The following is a 22772-nucleotide window of genomic DNA, read 5'->3' as shown; positions in this document are numbered from 1 at the left end:
TGGCCGGCATTACGGGCGGGTGGGGTGGAAATGGGGATTGTCCCGGGGGAGGCGGACAGGGTTTAATGAAATAAAAATATCAAATAACTTACTCCGCTTCTAGATAGGTCCGACTCCTGCCGTCCTGCAGCTCTCCTCGTGATCTGGGAAAAGGCAGCCTCCCTCCCTCCCTCCCCTCCGCCAATCACAACGCCGACCAAACAGTCAGTACCCACAACAGTAGGTAAGCCACTCCCCCCCCCCCCCCCCCCACCCCCCTGTCCTCGAGCAGGACCGCCCACTCTGCACTCTCCCAACCCCCAACCAGGCACTTCTGCTTTCTCGCAGTTCGAGAAGCAGAAGCATAAAATGGTAGTTTTTACCATTTTATGTTTCTGCTTCTCACACTGCGAGAAAGCAGTGGGGCGACGCCCAAACGCCCCTATGGAGGAGCCGCCACTGCTCACCTTGTTGACGCTGACAGGCACAGCTTGCCAATTCCCTTTTTTAAATTCAAATCTATTTAGCCTCCTATGTTTGCTTCAACCCGCTTCAGGCTCCTCGCCTCACGCTGATGAGCACAGCTTTTGGTGTTTTTCACTCTAAGGGAGTCCCAATAATTCCTTCCATCTGTGTTATCTCGCTGATAGGCACAGCTGATGGCCCTACAGTCCTGCCTGTCTGTTCACGCTGACGGGCACAGCCTTACATTTGTAATGTCACACTGAGGGGCACAGTTAATTTTACCGTAGTTCCTTCCTGTCTCTTCACGCTGACAGGCTCAGCTCTTCACAATTTCTCTGACTTCAATGCTCTGGTTATCCACATTTGCAGTGTGCACAGTGTGTTCATGTGCTGGTTGGGTTTGTCATGTAAATTGGTTTTTACTGTATACAGTCTTGCACTAATTCAAAGTGTCAAATACTCTAGACCTGTTACACTTCCCTGTATGCTGAATACCATACTACTGTACCCTAAAGATTTTTGTCCCCGGTAGCTAGCATGGCAGCTGCCAACATGTCGCAACCCCCACCTTTCCTTAACGAGGGGGGTGACCCTGTACTGCCGTGGAAGCAATGGTTTGGATTACTAGAGTCTTACCTAATTGCTATCGGTGGGGAGAAATGTTCTCATTTACGTGAACTACACACTCTACTGCACAACTTAGGCATAGAGGGTCGTAAAGTTTATGATGATATTTCAATCAATGCAGATGGAGCAAGCGATAGTGATGAGGATGAAAATGTGTACTTGGTGGCTGTTAATAAATTAGAAAAACTTCAGCAAGAAATTAAATGTGGTGTTAGAGAGGCAAAAGTTCTTTTCAAGGACACAAGGTAAAAGTGAAAAAGTTGAACCATTTATTGCTGCATTAAAGGGCCTAGCAAACACATGTGAATTTGAGTCTCTTCAAGAGTCCCTAATTAGGGACCAGTACCAAACTCAAGTATTATAGGTGTGGGAGTCCAAGCCACCTTGCAAACAACCCTATATGCCAAACCCGCTCTGTCATCTGCCACAAATGTGGGAAAAGGGGACATTTGTCCAGGGTTTGTAATGATCAGCGCTCCAAATCTGTGTTGTCTATTGAACCAGAATAGTCTACTGAGTCTGTTAATTTTCCAACTGAAAGATACAAACGATTCTCCCAAATTTCCGTCTTGTGACATCACACTAGACAATAAACCCGTTACTGTCTTTGCTGACTCATGTTCCCCTTACACCCTTGTTGATGCTAAAATATTCTCCCAACTTTTTCCCTCTTGGCAAGAAACTGTACAGCCCCCTGACATTCAACCAGGTGGTTATAATGGGGATCCCATACCCTTGTTGGACATGACCACCATGGTAATTGGGTTTAAGGGCAGGAACACAGTAGGCAAGATTTACGTCACCCAGAAAAGATCTAACTTGTTAGGGTGGAAACACCAGAGGGAACTGGGCATCAAACTTGATCCTAACAGTCCTGATCAGGTTTTATTGGTGGATCCTTCAGCTGGGGGGATGGAAGTATGCAACGAATTCCCCAAAGTTTTTTCTGACGATTTGGGTTTACTTAAGGATTACCAACATTCCATAAAGTTAAAATCTAATGCCAAGCCGGTAGCACACAAAGTCAGACCCATTTCCCACATGATGCAAGCCCCCCCTTCGCACTGAACTCGACAGATTATTGTCTTTAGGGGTTATTGAACCCATTGAATGCTCAGTGGTTGCTCCCCATTGTTCTTACCATCAAAGCTGCTAGTAAAGATATCAGGTTGTGTGTGGACCTTAGGGACCTCAATGAGAACATCTGGGTGGATAGGCACCCCCTGCCCCATATACACGAGGTTCTCACCCTCATCAAAGGTGCCAGTTGTTTCAGTGTCTTGGATTTGTTCTCTGCCTACCACCAGGTAGAGCTGCACCCAAACTCACGTCACTTAACCTCTTTTGTTACTCCCCTGGGAGCATTCCAATTCCTACTCATGCCATTTGGGTTGGCCTCTGTGGCTGCTGCCTTCCAGAGGATAATGCAGCACGTCCTTAAAGACCTTCCCAGAACCCTCTGTTTTCAGGATGATATACTCATATATGGGAATGACCAGGAGGAACATAATTCTACTCTCACAATGGTGCTATCCAATTTGGGAAAAGCGGACCTCACTCTCAAAAAGGACAAATGTCGCATTGGAGTGGGATCCGTTGAATACCTTGGGCACACCATTTCTGAGGAGGGTATCCGACCCAAAATAGACCTGGTAGAGGCCATTCGCGACACAGCTGCCGCCACCTGTGTTCAAGAGCTCAAGTCATTTTTGGGTCTGTCCCAATTCTACACCAAATTTGTGAGAAATTATGCTTCCATAGTTGAACCCCTGCGGGGTTTCCTCAAATCCAGAACTCCCTTTGTATGGTCTGACGACTGTCACAATGCCTTTGAGACTATAAAAAGATGCATCATTTCTGCCCCATCCCTGGGAAGATTCGACCCCACGAAACCCACTATTCTTTGCACTGATGCCTGTAACAAAGGCCTAGGAGCCAGCCTCACCAAAGTTGATGACGGTAAAGAACAGATCGTCGCGTTTGCCTCCCGTGCCCTTAAGGGCGCAGAATGTAACTACTCCGTAGTGGAAAGAGAGGCACTTGCTTGCTATTGGGCAATCAGACATTTTCGGTTTTTCCTGTGGGGTATTCCATTTACGGTAAAGACTGACCACAAACCTCTAATGTTTGCGTTTTACTATAAAAGGGTCAAATAGCACCACCCCCAGAATAGCCAGATGGATCCTGGGGCTTAAAGGGTACAATTTCAGTGTTAAGTATGTGCCAGGTTCCCAAAACATTGTGATTGTGATGTCATACTCCAGCTTCGATGTTTGAACAAGGAAGAATGGGACAGTGCTGTGCAAGATGATACTGAAATGGGGTCAATCAAAGAGTTCATCAGAAATGGTTGGCCTGTTACTAAAAGTGTTGTTCCGGCAAACCTATGTAAGTACTGGGACATAAGGCTAGAGTTGAATATTCAAGAAGGTATTGTTTGCCGTGGGGAGAAGGTGTTTCCTCCTGAGAATCTAAGAGAGAGAATTGTAGAACTGGCTCACGAGGGTCATTTGGGGCGTAGCCTCACCAAGAACAAAATTTGCTTGGACTACTGGTGGCCAGGCATGGATGCAATGACTGAGAATGTTGTGAAGAACTGTTTAGATTGTAGCTGCAGTGATAAGATTCATCAAACTTGCAAACCACCACTGTCACCAGTGGAGGTTCCAGACATGCCGTGGACCAAATTGGCCCTTGACATAATTGGTCCTCTGAACATGAAAAGTTTAAATGAACGTTTCATTTTGGTATTGGTGGACTACCACACTGGTTGGGTGGTGTATAAATGTGTACATCAGATTGGCACTAAAGTACTCACACAATTCTTGGAAGGAGTTTTTTATGATGAGGGTATACCAGACACTTTGGTCACTGACAATGGGGTGCAATTCACTTCCTAAAACATGAGTTTCTGGCATACAGGGGCATCAACCATCACAAGACAGCATTGTATTGTCACCGTGCAAATGGGCTTGTAGAGCGGATCAACCGTATGGTCAAAGAATGCATTCAGAGAGCAGAAGTTATGGGGACATCGGCCAACTCTGCTTTAATGGAGACTATTTGGGCTTATCGCTCCACTCCCAATAGCGTAACAGGGATTTCCCCTTTCACCTCTCTCAAAGGGAGGGTCCCTAAAACAAGACTGTCTCCTCCAGGGTTAAAAAGAAACGACACATGCGTGGTCAACCGCAGCGAAATCTCAAGAAGGTTGAACGAACACCAAACCAAATACAAAGACAGATATGACCATACCAAGCACTTCAAATCCAATTTGTTCAAAGAAGGAGAATGGGTCCGTGTGGACCTGCCCAAACCACGCAGAAGAGAAGCGTCTAGGTTCTCGGAGCCATACAGAATATCCAAAGTAGGGAAAAATGTGGTCCAACTGGAAAATGGACAAACCTGGAGCCTGGACAGAATCATTCACCACAATCAAGGGGGTGACGCTGACCTCAGCTCTCACCCGGGCAGAGTATCAGTTTTGCCCATACCCAGGAGATCCTTGAGAACCAAGTCTGCTCCTGTGTGGGTCAAGGATTATAGTGTAAAGTGAAAATGTATGAACATCTCTGTACTTTCAGGTTCTCTCCCCGCCCTTGTACTGTCCCTCTCTCCTCCACCTTTCCCATCTTTCTCGTCTTTCCTTTCTCCCTATGCAAGGAGGTGTGTTGTAATCTCCTCTTCATGGTACATTCCGGACCCCCCTCCCCTCCCTGTCCCAGTTAGTACGGTCCTGTCCTCTGTGTGGCAACATTCCACAGCGCACTCCAGCTGTGGTGGTGAGAAGACTAATAAAGAAGAGTTCCATGCTTACCTGCACTTTGTCTTCATTTTAACAAATACATTTAGTAGTTTGTCATTGCTCCCTGTAGTTATTTTCTATGCATCTTTTATATAGCCCCAAAGGCATCAACCAGATCAATATCTTTTTACAGGCATCCCTGAATACCAGAATACGGTTATGCGAAAATACTGTTGCCTCCTTACCAGCCTGCTGTGCCCTGTCCTCAGATGGAGAAGTGCTATACTGGCTGCCAATTCAAAACCCTTGCATGTCATGTCAATGTGTAACAAGTACCACCCAATCGTATACGAAAAGTAAATTGCATCCTCCCCCTTTCGGTCTGTTAAGCTTATTGTGCCATGCAAATATCCATATAATTGAGGAGTGGCAGGCGATTTAGAGTCTTAACATCATATATCTGGCAGCAGCCTGGGACGCAGCACAATCTGGTTTTCAATTAGTGCATAATGTGGAAACCGCAATCATATCCACTGTGGATGATAGTCACTGAATGCTTCACACACACACATGCAGCAGAGCAGCCCTTATTTTTGGACCTCTGTGATGCCTTCAATCACCTTTCATCATTTGAAGCATCAGACTATGAATGCACTTTTCGTGGAGCAGCTTTAGACTGGATCCAGTCATACATCAAGGACAGAAGTCAAGCATCAAAATGTCATCCTTTGTGTCTGATTTTAAATCAGTGAGTCAAAGGGAACCTTGAGAATAGTCTCTAAATCTCACATTGTTTAGCACATATGTTACCTGTTTCACCCCCCTAATTAGACCTTTGGATTTATACTTGTGACCTATGCAGCTGACACAGTTTATCCAGTTAGTTGACTTTTCAGGGTACATAGAATCAAAATGTAAAACTTGTTTTGCAGAAATAGTCTCTTTAAATGATACAAATGCACTCAAGTTCAATGTTGATCAGACAAAAATACTTATTTTTGGAGTTACAAAGATCGACTAGTCCTGTGGTTGGTGACCTTAACATTTAGGAACCCTGTGTACCTTTCCTGCCAAAAAAGAATCTGGATGTAATCGTTCAGAATTTCCTCTCTTCAATACCCCATTTAACAAGATTACCTCTTCATACTTTTCCAGTTTAAAGCTATTAAAGTAAATCTGGCCTCCTCCCATTACTGTATCTGAAGGTAGTCTTTAAGGCCACAATCCTGCCGTGGTTAGACGTGTCTCTAGTTTTGACTATCAATAGCTACCTGTCAATAAGCAGTGTACCTTCAAGAGCCTCTGATTTTTCCATTTTCTTTAGTGTTCTTGTTTGAGGCTTATATTTATTGAAGGAAAGGTTACTCTTAATGTCCAAAACAGATCTCTTTGATCAGTGGCTACTGCTTCATCCAAGGTCCCACAATTTAGACAATCTAGGATGGATGACTCAAATGTTTGTGGTTATTGCGAAACAGCGGACCCCTCTGCCCATTTGTTTTGGAACATCACAAAATTACTTGGCTTTCAGAAATGTAATAAAGTTCCTGTTCAGCGTATATAACCAATGTAGTACACCCCTAGCAGTTTTCATACTTCAAGTTGGGATACCCTCTGGGATAACTGTTGCAGTCTAAAAACAATAGAAAACTCAGTTTATCCTGTATATTTCTCGATTGGTGTAGCTTGTGAGGGCTGTGTTTTCTTATTCTTTTTAAAGTTGTTAACCGTAAATTCCCATCTGCAGTTCGAGACATGAAGCTACCCTAGCACCCGAGATGAGGTTTCTTGAGAAAGTGATACTTCTGTAGAAACTATGCTCATAATTTATACATTCAAGGTTTGTCTGCTCTCACTCCCATGACCTCCCCCCTGCACCTGCTTGTACTATTACTGAAACCCTTTAGAGATGTGCCAGACTATACAAAATTCTGTATTGGGGTATAAATGTTTTTCACAACTACAACTCTCTAGCAGATAGTGGGGGATACTTTTCTCTATTTTTCTTGTGCCTCACAGTTCTTCTAATAATTGCATTTTCCAACTCAAAAAATAGATGCCAGAGTTTTATGCCATACATCTTACCTCCACCAAATCAGCAGAAGCCTAACCGCTTCATACAGCATTTTATTTAAGCCACGTCTGTTCCCTAAGCCCATGAATTGAAAGGATATTTAGCTCCTCTTCTAGTCAGTGCAACAAACTTTAATCTGAGCCCACAATAGCATTGTTTAAAAATGTTGTCTGGTTGCTCTCCAATCTAGCCATTTTCTAGGACTTTTCATGGATGTAAAAGGTCTGACATAGACTTTTAGTTGGCTAGCAGTCTTGTGGTCACCTGAGTGTTTCTTCAATCTGAGTGGCTCATTAGTCATAATTGCATGCTTCATTGGGTTTGGTGAGGCGAGGGCAATGGCCTTGGCAAGGAGTTCACAAGTACAATGAGATCAGTGGCAGAAACTGTGTAAGGACATATTTAACATTTGGTGCGGAAATGGGAAGTAATGTTTTTACCTGTTTATCTAAATATACCACCTTATCTGGTTGAGGTAGATAACAATGGCTGTTGAAAGTGTGGGTGTAGACAGATTAACTGGATTACTCATAGTCGTCCAGTATGGCCTCTTGGAACTATATATTTGTTTTTACGTTTGTAAACGTCGGCAAGTGGAATTTACCAGGGTTCGTGATGAGTTCACAAAAATATTTGACACTTCACATTGATTGGATCTTTTTTTATATTTATACAGTTAGCAAAGTAGTGCTCTGCAATAAACCTTCTTTGTTCTGCAAGTCTTGACTGTCCTCATTCAACAGTTTTTTTTCTGGTGCGCCAGGTTTACAAGCTTGAATTGGAACCATTTCATAGTAGCTTTTCTCCCAGATTAAGTGTTTTTTTTTTTTAGAGGGGATAATGCTGGCGAGCTTATTTGTGCTGATGCAAACCAATTCCAGTAGGTTCTGTAGGTTTTTTTTTTCTCTTGTGCTTTCACTAAGACTGAATTTAACATATGGTAGATGTTGCTTTCTCTGTGTCTGAATGGAAAGGGAACTATCGAGCTTGAGGCCCCCCAACAGCGTTTCACATTTGCTAGATGGATGCTGATGAGCTTATTGGTAGATCAGAACTTGGTTGCACTGCTAGGGTCATTACTTCCATCTTGTGTTTGAATGCTAGATCTAAATTGTGGTTGGGTATGTGCTTGGAATCTTTCATTTATTGTTTGAGGCACAGAGCTTCTTGGGTCTTTATGGTTAGGTTTTAGACTGGATTTGTGAATCTAGTGTGAGCCTAGGAATTTCATCCTAAAGGAGATATGGCAGATCACTGTTGTAGGATTAACAATGCATTACAAGACAGTGGTATGCAATGTATTACTGTGGCACAGTGAACCTTTATTGTGGTTCCTTTGCCGGAATTTTTGTTTTCTTGATTGCGCAATTTGGTGGGAGCAACTTTTTAATAGTGGCTTAGTTTTTGACAAGCAAATTTACTCAAGGCTGCGCTTGTGAATTTAAATTTTGTAAGTTGTTGATCAGGGGTTGAATGTTCATGTGGGCCGAAGTGGCGACCTTGCAATTTTTGTAAATGCGTGGACTACAGGAGCAGATTAATTTTTAGTGTCTGGCTTCATCAGGCCATTCTTATTCTGGATACTTCAGAAAAATAGGGGTTCAAGACTGGGAGTTCAAGACTTAGAAATCCTTAGTGCACTGTCCCTTGCCCTTAACCTGGCTTCTCACTATCTTGGTGTCTTTCTTATGTGGGTTACAATCTGACAGTGATGGCAGGACATCATTGATGGAAGCGGCCTTAGAACCCCCATATTCTCTCATTGAACGTTGGTGTCTGTTAATTATATTGGCTCCGTATAGAGGTTTACTACTAATCAACTAGTGTGTTTGGCCTTCCCATCTGCTGGGGTGGATAGGTATAGCAGAGAAAACTGTTCTTGGCACCTAATTGGCTTGTTCGATCTTGTACAACATGGTTGCCTGTTTGTGTATTTTCCAGTAGTGTATCACTCTCCCCGGTGACTGCTACTGGGGCTGCGAGCTTATCGTTTACCTGTGAACTTAAATTCCGATTGCACTATTTTAGAAGCATTTTTTATCCCTGTAGGAAGATTTTGTAGACCGATTGATAAATTGTACTTTGGGGGCTTTTAACATCAGAATAATTTGGGGAATGTAAATCAGGAACTCTAACACCCTTCACACGCTTCATTCATTTCCTACCACCGATTTTGACGATCTGTTCAGGCGTCTGGCGGCGGTGGGCGCCATCTTGGGAGTAGCGGGGTCAGCGCTCTAGTCGCGCCGGACTCCCGCCCTCCCAGAATACTTAAGCAAGGCTTCCCGGTGGCCGCATTGCCTTAGAAGCTCTCCCCGGTGACTGCTACTGGGGCTGCGAGCTTATCGTTTGTTACCTGTGAACTTAAATTCCGACTGCACTATTTTAGAAGCATTTTTTATCCCTGTAGGAAGATTTTGTAGACCGATTGATAAATTGTACTTTGGGAGCTTTTAACATCAGAATAATTTGGGGAATGTAAATCAGGAACTCTAACACCCTTCACACGCTTCATTCATTTCCTACCACCGATTTTGACGATCTGTTCAGGCGTCTGGCGGCGGTGGGCGCCATCTTGGGAGTAGCGGGGTCAGTGCTCTAGTCGCGCCGGACTCCCGCCCTCCTCATTCTATATAATGTGTGTCATGGCCAGACGGCGCAGCGGGCTGGCGCAGCGGGCGCGCCGGGCGCGCGCCGAAGCCGCGCCAAAGCCAAGCCCGTCTGCGCCCGTCCGAGCCTTGACCGAGCCCAGGGCCACCCCCCCTGCACCTTTGGAGTCTTCAAGGTTAGTCTATACAGCAAATGACCTCATTAACTTAAACAACACCCTATGCAAGGCGCATGATCCCCCGGTATGTCTATTTGCTGAACCTATCGGAGGGCTGTTTCTTTGTACTCCCTGCAAAAAAAAACAACCCGAAAATACCGACACCTCAAACTAATACAAGCGGCACTTGTAAATGTTCGCTCGCTTCCATGCCATAAAATTGACATATTAGAGCTGCTTAACACCTATGCTATCGACCTCCTGTTTCTTACTGAAACTTGGGGAGACGATTCATCAGGACCAGATTTTAAAGCTGCCATGCCAGAAGATTACTGTGTCCATAGGCAGGACCGCATCTCAGCGCATAAAGGTGGAGGGATTGCAATAATCTATCGCAACAGCCTCCGCGTTAAAGCTATTGATTTAAAACATACGAGCTGTGAGGCACTTGCCTTTACTGTGATGCTTACCACCAATCAAACATTCACAGGTACCCTTCTGTACCGACCCCCAGGCTCTCGTACGACATTTCTTTCACAACTCCATCAATTGAGTGAGTTAGCTGTAGAACACAAATACTTCACCGTATTGGGTGACTTTAATTTCCATCTCGAATCCCTGACTGATAAAGACACTGACCAGCTCATCAATGACCTTCTTTCTGTGGAACTTGAACAACTGATAACGGTTCCAACACACAAGGCAGGACATACGCTTGATGGTATTTTTACCAATAATCCACACATCACCATGAATAAAATACTACCTCTAACATGGTCTGATCACTCCGCCATTCTATTCGATATTAAAATTAAAACAACAGCTTTTAAAAGTACATCTCAGAACTCCTATCAAACCACCAGAGACTGGAAAAATCTAGATCATACTCAGCTTGCACAGATTCTTACTGATGCCTTCATGGGTATAGACACCGAAACTGATCCAAATATTGCAGCCACCAGATATACTTCTATTCTGGAAGGGGCATTTTCTACATTAGCTCCATCCAGAACATCCAAACACAACAGGAAGACCCCCTCGGACCCTTGGTTTACTGAACAACTTAGACTACAACGACAACACTGTCGTAACCTAGAGCGCCATTGGCGCAAACATTACAACTCATCAGATAAAATAACATATAAAGCTGCACTTCATATTTATAAGCAGAGAATAGCTACAGAAAAAAATATCTACTATACCACCCAAATAGACCAGGCTAAATGCAGCATGAAGAAATTGTTCGAAGTAGTAAACCATCTTGCTGAACCATCCAATCCACCCACCGAAACATCTCAAACTCTCTGCAACACATTGGCTGACTTCTTCTCTAAAAAGGTCACATCTATATTTAAGGATTTCACCCCAAATTCCAACATCACTGAATCATTTAACACACAAACAAACTTGAATTCAACAGCCCTAACGGAATTCACTAAGATACATTCACAATACATCCATAAACTAATTCTGTCAATTAAATCTGGTTCCCCATCGGACCCCTGTCCCCCCTCTATACTCAACACTATTCCAGACATTATTACTTTACCACTGACATACATCTGTAACATCATGTTCTCAACATGTTCATATCCAACTATCTGGAAAAACACTATAATTAAACCACTTCTTAAAAAACCATCGCTTGATCCTTTACTACCCTCCAGCTACCGTCCTATCGCATCTTTGCCGTTCCCAGCTAAAATCTTCGAATCTGTCATGAACAAACAACTGTCTGATTACATTCAAAGCAACGACCTTTTAGACGACACTCAGTTCGGTTTCCGACAAGGTCATGGAACAGAAACTGCCTTGATTAAGGCTGCAGATGAAATAAGAACCACGATGGATAACGGAGGACAGGCTGTCTTGATTTTGCTGGACCTATCGGCGGCTTTCGACACAGTCGATCACTCTACTTTGATCGGCCGTGTCGAGGCCATCGGTATTAAACACAAAGCCAGAGATCTTATTACATCTTTCCTGGCTGACCGCAAGCAGGCAGTTAAGTTAGGTACATTCACTTCTCCTACTTTCAGCCATCCTTGTGGAGTTCCACAGGGTTCCTCGCTAAGTCCGACCCTTTTCAATATCTATGTTTCGGACTTAGCGAGGGTAATAAAAGCTTATAACATCAACCTAACAACATATGCCGACGATACCCAGTTGGTACTATCCATACATAAAAACGGCCCCAAGATAGCAGCAAACTTCAAAGATGGCATGAGGGCCATCAGCAGTTGGATGGCTTCCAACTGTCTAAAACTTAACTCATCAAAGACGGAAGTCATGCTCTTTGGTAAGATTCAGCCTCTGTGGTCTCCCTTATGGTGGCCGGAGGAAATGGGGACTCCACCTCAACCAGTCAGTAAAGTCAGAAACCTGGGAGTAATATTTGATGATAAACTTCTTTTCCATCATCATGTGAACGCTGTAGTATCATCATCATTCAACATCTTAAGGAAAATAAAGAAACTTCTCCCATATCTTCCTACAACTACAGGAAAAACACTAATTTCAACACTGGTGTTTTCACGCACTGACTACTGCAATGCCCTCTTCCTCAATGCACAAAAAAAGGTCATCTCCAAACTTCAAATGATACAAAATGCCTCAGCTAGAGTTTTATTGGGCATTCCAAAATTTAGCTCTGTCTCTAGACATTTGGTACAACTGCATTGGCTTCCGGTCATAAGTCGCACGAAATTCAAGGCCCTTTGTATTGTCTACAAGGCAATAAATAATATGGGACCTAAATTTCTTAGGAGTTCACTTAAGCCTTTATCAACCTCCAGAACGCTTCGTTCCAATACTGCTCATCTGCTTCATATACCCAGAACAAGGAAAGTTAACTGGGGAGACAGATGTTTTACCATCACAGCTGCAAAACTATGGAACTCCCTTCCTTTTAATATAAAATCCAGTCCAACGCTGATCATCTTTAGAAAGCAGCTAAAGACATGGCTGTTTTCTCAACGACATGATTATTCATAAATCACTCTAAAACTGCCTCAGAGATTTACTTTACTGGTATCAGATATAGCTCTCAGCGCCGAGACACCTATGGGTAACTGCAGCGCTTTAAAAATCGCATAAATAAATAAATACTATTGAGCACTGTGATTCACCTGTTTGTTAGTTGTATGAGCACTATAACACATTTTTTTTATGTTGGTGGCATTTGATCTGTGAGCTCCCTGGAATGATACTGACCACCTATTAACAGGTTTGCCTGGTGTGACTGAGGGTATGTCAGTTCTGTTGATTGACCGTGGTCTAGTGTTATCTGAAAGCAGGCTCTCATTAGCTGACCCATTCTTTTGCTTGTTTTCTTTCTAGACTGTACTTATATGAAAAGTTAGGTTGCTTTTAAGGTTTATCACCAGTGAGCTTTGGTATAGTACCATCACCTGAACACTGTCTGTTTGGTGGGAAGTGTGCATACATACATTGAGCAATGGAGGTCTTGTTGCCTGATGGCCTATTTTTGCTTGAAAAAACACTGTTTTGAGTATAAAGCCAGAATTGGGGTCACCCTTTGTAAATTCAAACTTTTAGCGCTTTGTACCGTTCTTCAAATTATTTCAAATTTCAGTTGCATTGATAGGGATTGTGCTTTCCTCAAATGTTTATTGTGGCTTTTTCAATTAATTAATTTAATTGCAGCTTCAGAAATATTTCAAGATGAAATGCTGTCCATAACTTGTTGCAAAGTTTATGATTACTTAACTGTAGGATGAGGTGGTTAGCAAAATAATGGCTGCTGGAGTTCCACCATAGACAGGACAAACCAAATGCTACGTGCATTTTACAATGCCAAATTTAGTTAGCTGAAGAGTGTTTTTGACTGTCTAGGCAAAGTTTGGGCAGTATTCTGTACAGTCTTCACTCCATTTATGTTGTCGCTTTCCAGACTCTGTGGCCCTTGTTTGTGTGGTGCAAATAGAGGGGACCTTTCTCTGCTTTTAGGGTCATATCTGTTCAAATGATCTCCCTTGTGGTAGGGTATTTCTTTTTAAAAAGAATGTTGGATTGGTTAATGTGCTATTCAGTGCCTTCTGCTTCATTTCTGACTGTATGGCCAAGCATACCTCTACATGTGCATATCTCTCTCGGCACATAATGGTGCTGTACCTTCGGGGGAAATTTGTATTCTCTTTAGTAATTTGGGTTTCTCGACCAATTTATGATCACTATGCACTCTAAGCCCAAATACCAGAGAACTGCCGGAAGCTTGCTCTGGTTCCCTTCATGACAGATAATAATCTCTGACTCTGGGTTGATTGGGAGGGGGGGGGGGTCATCCTGGATAAATTCGACAGCAATGATACGAGTTCCTTAAAATGTGTACTATTAACATGGCGGTCATTGATATCCTTTTTTGCCAACATCCTCAGTATTGTGCGTACAGTTGTCCTAGCAATCCATCGATATTGTCTTTACTGATATTGACATTATGAGTGCATTGATTATGGCATACATTGACATTGGTTTTACTGATCTCGACATTGTTATGCATGCATTTTATGGTGTGCATCGGCATTGCATTTATTAATATTACTATAACAAAATGCATTTGTTTTTGTGCATGTGCGTACATTTTAGTGGTATGTGTACAACGGAGACGGCCTGAAAACACAAGTACTCCTCTGGAGTGCTTAAGAATAAAGAAAAAACTAGCTCTCCAAACCAGGAGCAGTGTAAGACGATATGTACTTGGTCAATGTGCTATAGAAGGTCCAAACGAAAAGTATAGGACATTACGCTACATATGATTACAAATGGCATAAAAAAAAGAGAGCAACGCTGCAGTTTACCAATGGTAGAAGATGGGCGCTTGCGCTGTATTGCATAGACTTAAAATGGACTACCTCTTTGAAAAAAAAAAAACCTGTGGTATTTTTTTTTTTTTTTTTTTTTAAACACAGTTCAACTTGTTTCTGAAAACTGAAACCTTTAGTTCATGCCATTTTTGGAGGCGAAAAATATTCTTTCTTGTACAGCACTTTTCCCCCCAAAAACAAGAATGTAGGCAATTTAATTTCCCGGTGCCCTCCAAGGGAATTCCTGAACATGGGTACTTCGAGAATCTCAGGATGTTGGAAAAAGAGAACGTACTTTTGATATTGATCCCTTATGTGGATAAAAAGTTATGAAGGTGTAATCCTGCACTACCCCAAATGTATGTAAGGGCTCGGCACTGAAGATGGAAAAACCTCTGCATTTAAGGGGTTAATACATTTGGTGTTTAAGGTATCGCTATCAAACGTGTTTGCTTGTTTTTAATCCTTTTTCCATGCTTTCCTTTCTCCACTGTTTCTCTCTCCTTGATTATTTCTTTGGATATTTGTTGACGGACTCATTTTCCTTTACAAATGGAATTATACAATTTTAAGAGATGCCAATCCCAAATGAAGCAAATTAATTACTTTGCTGCGAAACAGGTGTGGGTGTAACTTTTGTCCTTTCTCTCATTTATTTGTTTTTAAAACTGGATGAAATTTTGAATACTCTTTTCTTTTAGAACTCATCGTGTAATGGTTAAGAAGTCTTAAGTTTGTCTGTGTATCATTTGTTATATTTTTTGATTTGTAATAAAGAATCAAATTGTGGGCAGCTCACTCCAACCATGAGTGAATTTGAAAAATAGATTGTCCAGATGGAGCCTCATGAATTGTCAGAGTCCTGAAATGCTGTAAGGGGCACTTAATTGTACTAGATTAATTAGGAAATGTAAAAGTAATACAATATATGGGATAGCAGGCAAGACTGTGAGGATATTTATGTTCCAGCTAGTACCTTAGTGCCCTGATGCATTCACGTTTGTTTATAGGGTTAGTTCAATGGCTTGTGAACAAATAAAATGGGATTGTCTAATAAAGTGTTTAAGTTCCTTGAATTTAATTTTTTTTTTTTTTTAATTCAAGTTTTTGACTTGCAATACATTTGTGGTGTGTGACGAATACACTGAAATAGTCAGTTGAAGTATGTGCCAATTTGTTAACCCTCCGTGACTGATTAAATTAAAATGGAGTAACATTCCTTTTGATTATACTGATATATTACAAGTTCCCTTTTTGTTTGATAGTGGGTTAAAGTGAGCATTAAAGCGGTTTCAAATGGGCACAGGGGAGGAGGCTAACGTGTTGCGTAACACATGTTTAAATTCTAGCGAATATTTACTATTTTCTTTTGTTACAGAAACGGCAGAAAACATTGGCTATTCCTGTGAGCTTCTAAACGATGACATGACTATCTGCTATGGAGAGGATATTAAGTAAGTAGACAAAGAGAGTACCTCTCAAAATTCTTTAGTCTGCATCCCCTATTATAATAATTGTACATGTTGACGAGGATCATCGATACTGCTTAGTGATTTGGTGAAATGCGGTCTTGTATTTATCCAGTAGCAGGATTCATGTGCCTTTTTGTGTTCCATTTTTGCATTTAAAATTGTTCTCACTTTTTCGTGGAAGATTACAGTAGTCCTCATATACAGATTATTCTGCTGTTTGATCAGGCCCTTGTGCCAGAGCTTCACCGTGTCAAAGTGGTTTATTATGAGTGCCTCTAATGCTGTATTAGAAAACATTCTATTCTAGGTATTGGCAGATCCATGCACATGAACTAACTTTTATTAACTTTGTAACCAAAATAGCACTCCTGGCAACAAACTCAACTTGATTACTAGGGCACTAACATTATGTTGCCTTAAATGTTGGGATTGTCTGACCTATTAGACACTGAAAAGGAGCATTAATAATCCATGATCTGAGGTTTTTAACCTCAGAGTTGACGGTAGGGCGTAAACTATCCTAGAGCTGTGGACTTACTTGGTGCAATGGTTTCACATGATCACCCAGTGAAAACCCTATATATTATGGTGAACATTGGTGTGAATGGGGTACCATGATGCACAAAGCTTATGGAAGATCTTCTAGCATCCAATTGTTTAATCTGCATAGTTATTTTTTACTATCCACTTATCCAGATTTCGTTGTGGCTGCTGTCCTGTTGCTCTTCTAAATCCTACAGGATATGGAAATATGCATATTGTAAGTGTAACAAGATGATGCATTTAAAAAAAAATGCAGTTGGCTCTGGCATTTTATCTTGGACATTTCTTCACGTCTGTGTAGCGTATGATTTGGCCCTTCTGGTGGTCCTGACATTTAAGTCAATTCTGTGAGTTACAAAACCATAGATGATTAGGTAACTTAATTTGTTTTGAAGTAGAGTATTCAGTGGCGGCCGGCAAGGGTCTATAGGGTGTCGGGGAAGTGGGTGAGTGGGTAAGGGGTTGTAAACAAGAAAGACTTATCTCCTTGGCACTCTCGCCCATGTTGTCTCTCCTCCGCGCTGGCCAAACAGGAAGCAGCAAGGCTCCCCTGAGCTAATCGCGATGCTGCGTTGTGATTGGTCTGAGTGTCGTTTTTTTGGCGCTCAGCCGGTGATTGGGGGCCTGGCACGATCTCCACCCAGGCTGTAATGCAGCCTGGGTGAAGAACATGCTAAGTCTGCCATGAATGTTTGGCCGTCTCTAGATGTCCAGCCAAAGCGTCATGCACGCTTCAGTGTCACACCACACCTCCCCTGCTCTGAGAGAAGAGCATCCCCAACCCACCTCCATGCTGCCACAGCATGAACAAATAAAATATCAAGTTATTATGATTTTATTTTTCCTTTCTTTCACTGCTGCAAAACAGTGGGGTGACGCTCCTCCGCCTAAGCAGAGGAGCTGCCACTAAAAGTACTGAGGATAAACTTGGCACTACCAGTGTATTTTGTTTTCGTATCAATATCCTAAGTATTTACTTGTCGGGTGAGTGTGCCCAATAAAGGGTGCACATGCTACCAGAGCTACAGTGAGTGGTTATTACTATGCCCAATACTGGGAAAGACAATGCAATGCAAACCAGTTGCAAAATAGTCTCACCTGCATTCTCACCGTGAGCGTGCCCTAAAGGTGAAGTATGTTGGTGTGCTTGGTATCTGGGGCATACTATCAATCTGTTGCAGCACAAAGATGCTACTGAAGATGGTTAAGTTAGGGACGGTGCCTAGGGGATGGGAAGCAAAACTGTGCCACGAAACAGGAGTGTGCTTAAAGGCCACTTGGGCCACTGCACAGATGATGGAGTGAGATTATTTAGACTAGAACACTGGTCTAAGAAATCTCCCTGTGCGGTGCTGAAGCAGCAGTTGGGAGTAGACTGAAGGATTTAACAGATAAAGGTAATGTTGCCTTGGTAAATGACCCATAACTGCTATTCCACATGAAAACATAGTCTAGCAAAACATCTTATCCAAATAGATTCCAAAATGTAGACTGATAAAATCTCGGCATTGCCTAAATATATAATAAATAGTTTTGCCCCTTAAAGTTCTCAAGTTCAAACTTGCTTATTTATTTATTTTTTTTACTTTAATTTAGCAGCAGTGGAAAGAGTCTGATACATGGATTCAAATGCAGAACCTGTCATAGCTTACAGTATTTAGATAACCAGTGCAATTTCACTGTACCCATCATTCTTCTGCCCTTTTATTTACATCTGATGAATACATCTCACAATTGGTGCACAATCTGCAAACGGAGACAAGGGCCGCCAAGTATATAAAATTGTTGGTTTTAAAAAAAACTTTTTTTATTAGTTAAAGAACATGTTAAAAGGGGATCCTTTATCCGGGCACACAGGTGGACAATCTCCTGGACCCATATCACTTTCTCAGGCAATAATTGTTCTATACTTGCAGTTCAGTGGTAACAGTGATACATCAATTGCCACAACAAAGTCTATTCAATCACATGTGTAGAAAAGAACTCCCGTATGTCCTCTATAAATTCGTCCTTACGATGCCTGTGCGGTCCTAATTAGAGTGGTATTCTCTTCTGTATGAAAACCTACAATAGTAGATCCTCGAGTAAAAAATATTACAGTAGGTTTTCAAGATGGCATACTGTGCAAACATATTTCATATTCTCTTCAAATAATGAACTGGGAAATGTGCCAGTATAACCAGCAATAACACACCATTTTAGATATTTTGGACCTGATTTAGATTTTTGCAGACTGGTTACTCTGTTACAACGGTGACTGATATCCCGTCTGCCAAAATATAAATCCCATTATATCCTATGGGATTTGTTTCGGCGGACAGAATATCCGTCACCATTGTGACGGAGAATCCCCTCTGCCAAGATCTAAATCAGGCCCTCTATCAGTTGTTAAATCAAATAGATTCATAACCAATACCGACATGCTTTGCGCTTAGACATGATTGAAATGCTATGTGTCCTGAGCAAAGACTCTACAGATAAGTCTTGGCTGATCTCGCAGCATAGCCAGTCTGGCCACTTTCTAGACCAATGTAAACTTTGCGACTCCAATGAATTGAATATAATTTGAACAATTTGGGAGGGTTTTGCATGAGTAATAGAGATACTTTGAGAGAGAATATATGAGCTCCGCCCCACCTTACCAACATGAAAGGTACAACTTGAATTTTTTTTTCCTGTTGATGAATCCTGAATTCTTCAGATGCTACTATAAATGATTCAAGGATTCAAATGATGGTGAAACTGAAGGTTATATTTATACCATATGGAATGTCTAAATGTTTTAAACCGATCTGAAAGTAAATAATTATTCTAGACTGTAACATAAAAAAAGTAGTTCAGTAACCTTATGGCACTACAACAGAAATCTGTTTTAACCTTAAACTTAATATGTTTGGGATGTTGAAAAAGATTAGTAGAGTTAATGTAGGAAAGTGCCCCTTTTTGTCATGGTCACCTCTGCTTTTTGCCAGGTAAATGATGCAAGTTTGGCTCAAAATGCACTGGGTTCCTTCCAACCAGGTCCCCAGTGCCGGAGCTCTTTCCTACAACAGTACAATTGTTCCCACAATTGGGAAAACCTTTAGCACCCTCTGTAAATCCCTAGTAAATGGTACTGATAAAAAGATGCTATCTTTAAGTCTTTATCCAAAGATTTATTTGTATGCAACAACCAACCAGTCCAACTTGCCAACTGCTCTCCTTCACCTAGAATGCATGACCACATTCCATGATGTCATGCACTCCATGTTCCATAAGCATATTAGCAGAATATAACACATCCCCCTTACAAAGTGAAATAACAAAACAAGGAACATTAAATTGTTAACTCAACCTTGAACATAAGAGTTAAAAAAACAAAAGATGTCAAAATTTAAGATAATAAAGAAAAATGTCTTCAATACAAAATCCTTGAGCTTTTCTGGCATACGTTTATGTCTGGTCAAATGTCCAGTGCTCATGTTCTTGCTCTCAGGAACAGAATCCCGAGTGACAACTGGGTTGTAACATGACTCTGAGAACTTCACCAGTCTGGACATATTCCAAGTACAACCATTGTCCAAGCTCACAACATTCTTCTTAATTGCAGTGATGATAAAAGGACCACAGAAATTAGAGGAACCTTTGTAACCATGCCCACCTCTCTTCACCAACACACGGTTACCCAAATTCCACTTTCTCACTCTGCCATCCTGACAACATACTGCTGTTTATACTTTTGCTGGTATTCAGCAAGCTTCATTTTCCTTTTTACTTCATCAGTCACAATACCACTACTACCCACAGGAAGCCAAACTGGGTTGAGCTTAGAATTTGCCACCCTCCCTCTCAAAGCCTCAAAAGGAGATTTTTGCAAAATAGCATTAGGAACAGTACGATGTGCCCACCAAGTTTCCCTTAACACACTACTGAAGGAAACTCGAGTCTAACGCTCGTTGAGCACAGCTCTTCACAACTCTGTTCATTCTCTGTGTGAGACCATTGGCTTGTGGAGAATACAAAGCCGTCTTCTGGTGAATAATCCCAAGATCCTTAAGAAAAGCATCCATCTCATGAGAGGTAAATTGTACTCCATTGTCCATGACTAAATATTTGGGAATACCTTCGGAAACAAACGCATCTTTTAAGAATTCAATCACGTACCTGAAATTGACAACACCCATACATTTCGAAACCACCCACTTAGAGGTGTAATCAACCAGAAGCACCACAAACTTCTCATGAAGGCATTAGCTCAAAAGGACCAACTATGTCCAAACCAAGTTTAGTCCAAACAGCATCCGGAACCTCCACAGGTGAGTGGGGATAATGACTGGTAGTGCGGGACTCATCGATGCCACACAAATGACAGTCTCTAACAGACTCCACCATCCGATCCATACCTGGCCACCAATATTTTTCCCTGATACGTGCTTTGGTGAGATTTCTTCCCAAATGCCCCTCATGAGGTAAATTGACCACCCTTTCTCTCAACTCACTACGGGGGACCATCCTGTCACCTCTCATAAGATTCCCTTGGCAAAAGTGAGATCATTCATCACGGTCCAAAAAGGTTCCAGATCACAATCAAGATCCTTGTAATCTGGCCAACCCTTAGAAATAATCGCCTTGAGGGATAAAATCACTATCGTTGTTCACACTCGACAACCATTCTTCTCTTGATAAAGAGGGCTCCATCACCCAACACACACACTCTACTTCGTCACGCATCTGTTTTGCCTCAATTGGCAGGAGTGACAGACAGTCTGCAGGTTTGTTTTTACCTAGAATATACTGCACAAGAAAATTGAACTCTTGCAGGCTCTCACTCCACCTCTTAAGTCTAGGAGTTATGTGATCACTGTGATGACAAGAAAAGATTTGAACAAGGGGGTGGTGGTCTGACTTCACAACGAATGGAATCTCCCAAAGATAAAACTTAAAATGACGTATTGCCCAAAACACACTCAACGCTTCCCTCTCAATACAGGAATAGTTGACCTCTGCTTCTCGAAGAGCTTGTGAGGCGAAGGCCACAACTCTCTCCTCCCCGTTCACAACCTGAGAAAGGACAGCTCCCAGTCCTCTGAGACTGGCATCAGTTGTTAGGATGGTCTTTAATTTTGAATCAAAGTGGCCCAAAGTTGGCATTTTCCCTATTTCTACTTTTATCAAATTAAAGGCTGCCTCACATTCAGGTGACCAGGAGAACCATCAATCAATCAGTTACATTTATAAAGCGCGCTACTCACCCGTAAGGGTCTCAAGGCGCTGGGGGGGGTGGGGGGATCAGTGCTCGTAGGGCCAGGTCTTGAGCTGCCTTCTGAAGGAGAGGTGGTCCTGTATGGCGCGAAGGTGGCTGGGAAGGGAGTTCCAGGTCTTCGCTGCCAGAAAAGAGAAAGATCTTCCTCCGGCGGTGGCTTTGCGGATGCGGGGTACGGCTGCCAGGGCTTGTCCGGTCGAGCGTAGGGTGCGCGGAGGAGTGTAGAAGGAGACGCGGTGGTTGATGAGTTTTGGTCCGAGATTGTGCAGGGCTTTGTGTGCGTGGGTGAGGAGTCTGAAGGTGATCCTCTTGTTGACTGGGAGCCAGTGAAGTTTCTTCAGGTGTCCGGAGATGTGGTGGTGGCGGGGTATGTTCAGGATGAGTCGTGCGGCAGCGTTCTGGATTCGTTGCAGTTTCCTCTGCTGCTTGATGGTGATGCCGGCGTACAGAGTGTTCCCATAGTCCAAGCGACTGGTGACGAGGGCGTGGGTGACGGTCTTCCTGGTGTCGGTGGGGATCCAGCGGAAGATCTTGCGGAGCATGCGGAGGGTGTTGAAGCATGCCGAGGTCACCGAGTTGACCTGTCTGGTCATGGAGAGGGATGAGTCCAGGATGAAGCCGAGGTTGCGTGCGTGGTCGGTGGGTTGGGGAGTGCTGCCCAGGGCGGGAGGCCACTAGGAGTCGTCCCAGGCGGAGGGTGTGCGGCCGAGTATGAGGACCTCCGTCTTCTCTGTGTTCAGTTTAAGCCGGCTGTCTGTCATCCAGTTCGCTACTTCCTTCATGCCTTCGTGTTGTCTGGTTCTAGCTGAGGTGGGGTTGTTGGTGAGGGATAAGATGAGCTGGGTGTCGTCGGCGTAGGATATGAGGTCGAGTCCGTGTTTTCGTGCGATTTTCGCCAAGGGGGTCATGTAGATGTTGAAGAGGGTGGGGCTGAGGGAGGGTCCTTGGGGGACGCCGCAGATGATCTCTGTGGCTGTGGATCTGAAGGGGGGAGGCGGACTCTCTGGGTTCTTCCGGAGAGGAAGGAGATGATCC

The 22772-nt window shown here is 42.8% G+C and overlaps 1 protein-coding gene across 2 annotated transcripts in view; it reads left to right on the top strand.

Moving 5' to 3' along the window:
• ATP8B1 (ATPase phospholipid transporting 8B1) overlaps positions 1-22772 on the top strand; it is a 546944-nt gene that overhangs the window by 378817 nt on the left and 145355 nt on the right. For both annotated transcript variants that reach the window (XM_085630200.1, XM_085630201.1), the window contains exon 20: positions 15859-15934. In XM_085630200.1, the coding sequence (XP_085486326.1) occupies positions 15859-15934 (76 nt within the window). The remainder of the gene's footprint in view (positions 1-15858; positions 15935-22772) is intronic.

The sequence above is a fragment of the Triturus cristatus genome, chromosome 2_1 (assembly GCF_964204655.1).
Source record: "Triturus cristatus chromosome 2_1, aTriCri1.1, whole genome shotgun sequence".
NCBI lineage: Eukaryota > Metazoa > Chordata > Amphibia > Caudata > Salamandridae > Triturus > Triturus cristatus.
The sequence above is the reverse complement of the archived record's forward strand: the minus strand, read 5'-3'. Positions and strand labels throughout refer to the sequence as shown.